The 4,102-nt window shown below is 40.7% G+C and overlaps 1 protein-coding gene across 1 annotated transcript; it reads left to right on the top strand.

The window, feature by feature from the left end:
• Positions 1–1,234: 1,234 nt before the first annotated feature.
• On the top strand, positions 1,235–3,253 carry LOC131631525 (uncharacterized). The gene is made up of 3 exons (XM_058902323.1): positions 1,235–1,693; positions 1,808–2,101; positions 2,213–3,253. Exons 1-3 carry the CDS (start codon positions 1,235–1,237, stop codon positions 3,251–3,253), a joined length of 1,794 nt encoding a protein of 597 aa, XP_058758306.1.
• The last annotated feature ends 849 nt before the right edge of the window (positions 3,254–4,102 follow it).

Below are 4,102 nucleotides of genomic sequence, written 5' to 3'. Positions count from 1 at the left end.
AATGTCAAAACATGTGACTCAACATCACGAGAAAGGTGAAATGAAGAGAAAGTTTCAAAGATGGAGATGTCATTACTGTGGAAGATTTGGACACATTAAGCCTTTTTGCTTCAGACTATATGGATATCCAGATCAAGCTCCTTCGTACAAACCTAAGCAGATCATGCCCATCCAGAAGCAACAATGGAAACCTAAAAGTATGGCTTTAATAGCCCATACATCTCTTAGAGTTTCAGCCAAAGAAGACTGGTATTTTGATAGTGGATGTTCCAGACACATGACTGGACTCAAGAATCTGCTTGTTGATATCAAAAGCCATTCTACTAGTTATGTAACCTTTGGTGATGGAGCTAAAGGAGAAATCAAAGGAGTTGGAAAATTAGAGTGTTCAGGAGTGCCAAACTTAGAAGATGTTCTGTTGGTCAAAGACCTGAATGCCAATCTTATAAGCATCAGTCAACTCTGTGACCAAGGATACCAAGTCAACTTCACTAAAGATGAGTGTGTGGTTACTAATGAAGAAAAGGAAGTAGTAATGAGGGGTGTCAGATCCAAAAATAACTGCTTCTTGTGGGTATCTCAGGAATCCAGCTATTCTACTATATGCTCTAAAGAAGAAGAAGCAAAGCTATGGCACCAAAAACTTGGTCATCTTTATCTAAGAGACTGGGTAGGCAGTGCTGATAACAGAAAAAGAATTTCAGGAGGATGTTCCTTCGTGGGAAGTAGCTGCTCTCAACTTGTTTGGATGAAACAAATGTTAACAGAATACAATGTCACACAAGATGTCATGACATTATACTGTGACAACTTAGGTGCCATCAACACTTCAAAGAATTCCATTCAGCACAGCAGGACCAAGCATAGTGATAGTATACACCACTACATCAGAGATCTTGTTAAAGACAAAATAATTGGCTTGGAACATGTTGCTTCAGACCTTCAACTTGCTGACAGTTTTACAAAAGTCTTAGATGCAAATAAGTTTGAAAATCTAAGAAACAAATTAGGCATCTGTCTTTGTGAAAGGTTATGGCAATTAATTGGGAGTGGGGCCAGCACTATTTCTCTCTCCAAATCTTGGATATCATTACACATTAAAGTGTATTTTCCCCCCCTTTTGCAAGTTACCCAAACGGTTTTCATTCCTCCAAAACCTCTCCTCCACACTCACGCTATCTCTCTGTGTTTCTACATTCATCACGCTTTACCCAGTTCCTCATCTTCTCTCACCATGTCTCAGAGTCCTTCCTCAAAGAAATCTTCTCCTATCTCTGAAACAGCATCAGGTTCTAGGGCACCAAATGCTGTGAGCGATCAAGATGTTGTGCTGGATGTCGTGCCATTGAACTCTGTCCCTCCTTCCAATTCTGCTCGCAGTCATCCAAGAAAGATGCATGCAAGAAAATCAACCGGAGGATCTGTCCCAGAAACTTTTTCTGTCCAGGGTAGAGAGGGCTCGTCCTATGTTCATAATGCAATTGCAAATATTGTCACCAGAATCTTGAATGAAGGACACAAGGTTGAAGGAATTTCTGTTCCTCTAGCCCAAATGCCCGCTTCCGATGATGATCAAGGTGAGCATGATGATGTAAGCAAAGATCAGGAAAATGTTGAGACTCCTGTTGCTAATGATGTTAGGACATCTGTTGATAATGTTGAGACTCATGTTGCTAAAGATGTTGAGACATCTGTTGATAATGATTAGACCCCTGTTGCCAAAGATGTTGAAACATCCGAGGCTGTCAATGCTGAAGAAGTTCCTGAACCTGAGAAAGATGAAGAGGTTCCTGCTGTTCCTGCTAAGAAAGATGAAAACCCTAATGTGCATGATGTGGTGGATCTTGATGATCTTGATGATCCTATTGATATTGCTGATGATGACCTCATCTCCAGCATCTCCAACAGGGTCAAGGCTCGTAAGGGAAAGCAAGTCTGTGATCAACAACCTCTCAAGCCACAGGTTACTCCTCTGAAGACTGTTACTAAAGAAAGGGTGAAGAGAGTTTCCACTGGACCTGCAAAGTCTGGAAGCAAAGTTACTGTGAAGAAGAGGAAGGAAAGAAGTGTTTCTGTCACAGAAGATGATGTCTTAAGTGATGTCCCTGACATCCCTTCCAAGAAGAAGATTGCTGTCACAAAATCCTCCACAAAGGTTCGTGATGTTCCTTTGGATAATATTTACTTGCACTATGCATCAAATGCCATCCAGTGGAAGTTTGTCTATCAAAGAAGGTTGGCTCTAGAAAGAGAATTAGCAAATGATGCTCTGGAATGTCAAGAGGTCATGAAGCTCATCAAGGATGCAGGTTTGATTAAAACTGTTTCTCATTTTTCAAAGTGTTATGAAATACTTGTGAAGGAATTTATTGTGAATTTGTCTCAAGATTGTGGTAATGGAACAACTGATGATTTTCATAAGGTGTATGTTAGAAGAAAGTGTATAGATTTTTCTCCTGCTGTTATCAACCTATATCTAGGAAGAGATGTTGAGGCTCAACCTGAGCTTGAAGTGACTGATAATGAGGTCTGCAAGGTAATCACTGGTGGTACGGTTAAGAAGTGGCCCATTAAGAGCAAACTGTCTGCTAGTTCTCTTAATGTCAGGTATGCGTTGCTGCACAAAATTGGTGCTGCTAACTGGGTGCCTACCAATCACACTTCCACTATTGCTGTTGGCCTAGGAAGATTCATATATGCTGTGGGAACCAAGACAAAATTTGACTATGGCACTTACATATTTGATCAAACCATGAGGCATGCTGGTACCTCTGCTACCAAGCTTCCCATTGCTTTCCCATCTCTGATATGTGGAATCATCCTCAAGCAACACCCCGGAATTCTGAAAAGTAAAGATACTGTATGTAAGAGGGAGACTGCTTTGTCCTTTCACTACAAGCTGCTGCAGAGATCTGATGACAAGACATCTGCTGGGACATCTCAACCCAGCAAATCTGTGACCAAAGCTCTTCTTATTGCTGAGCTAAAAGAGACGTGTCAAGAGTTGGACAACAGGAAGCTGAAACTTGAAAATCTCATCCACAGTCTTGAGCAGTCTACAGATGATGATCTTGTTGGTGACAAGGGTGGTGACAATATGGATGAAGTCCAAGAGGCTGAGGCAGAAGCTAAGGATGCTGAGGCTGAGAGTGCTGAGAGTGAGAGTAGTGATGCTGCTGAATGGACCAGTACCTCCAGTGATGACAATCCTGGTGGTTCAAGTGATGAAGACAGTGATGGGGCTGATGATTAGTTCTGGTGCAGCTGAACCTGTTTTGGCTCCTTTTGTGGCTAAAAAGGGGGAGTATTGGTAGTGGTTTGGTAGTGGTTATTTTGTTGTAATGGTTGTTTTGCTATTTTGGTTTGGACATGGTTATGGCTTTCTGTATTTTGGTTTTTCTCTGGTTCTCCCTGACAATGACAAGTGGTCTCTGTAACAGCTGATTAAGTAGATGTTTTCTGGTTTTCTGGTGATTAATCAAGTTGCTCTTGTTGCTGACAGAATGTATTTTTCTGTTGTTGGCTGCTGTGTTTGCTCTGATTTCTGTTTTATATCTATTAGAGTTTTAGCCAAAAATTTGCCAAAGGGGGAGTTTGTAGATGTTGTTGATTGGCTGTAATTTTTGGTAAAACTAATTGTGGTTCCATCTTGTCAAAACTGATGTCATGACACGCATTCTGTTGTTGTGAAGTTTTTCCTTTTACAGGCCTTTACCTGATGTCAAGGCCGATGTCATGACATTCGCAGCTGGTCGTTAATTTCTATTACTACGTATGATTTTATAATCTGATAAGACCTTATGCGCTATATTTGGTAATGATGGATTCTGATCTGATTTAAGGACGAATTGGATGTTTTCTATTACCAGTTTCTTGTGTTGAAGATTTGTTTTATTAGGGCAAAAACTATTTTATGGATTCAGGCCCAGTTGCTGTATTATTGAAGGCTATTTATTCCACGCAAGGGCTGCTGTTGCCGTCAGGGTTTTTGGTGTTGAGAAACTGTTAGAGTTCTGGTGATTTAGTTTTCTCGTTGTAGTTTTCTTGTAAGCCAAACAATCATCATGATGATTGTCTTGGTCTAGGTGTTTTTGTTTTGAGT

This window comes from Vicia villosa, unplaced genomic scaffold, assembly GCF_029867415.1.
Source record: "Vicia villosa cultivar HV-30 ecotype Madison, WI unplaced genomic scaffold, Vvil1.0 ctg.000839F_1_1, whole genome shotgun sequence".
NCBI lineage: Eukaryota > Viridiplantae > Streptophyta > Magnoliopsida > Fabales > Fabaceae > Vicia > Vicia villosa.
The sequence above is the reverse complement of the archived record's forward strand: the minus strand, read 5'-3'. Positions and strand labels throughout refer to the sequence as shown.

Excerpts from the sequence above, each read along its gene's own strand:
- LOC131631525 (XM_058902323.1), top strand. The coding sequence starts at position 1,235 with ATGTCTCAGAGTCCTTCCTCAAAGAAATCTTCTCCTATCTCTGAAACA. Across the intron at positions 1,694-1,807 it reads CTAAAGATGTTGAGACATCT|AAAGATGAAAACCCTAATGT; the intron begins GTTGATAATGAT and ends GTTCCTGCTAAG. Across the intron at positions 2,102-2,212 it reads AAGATGATGTCTTAAGTGAT|TGGAAGTTTGTCTATCAAAG; the intron begins GTCCCTGACATC and ends AATGCCATCCAG.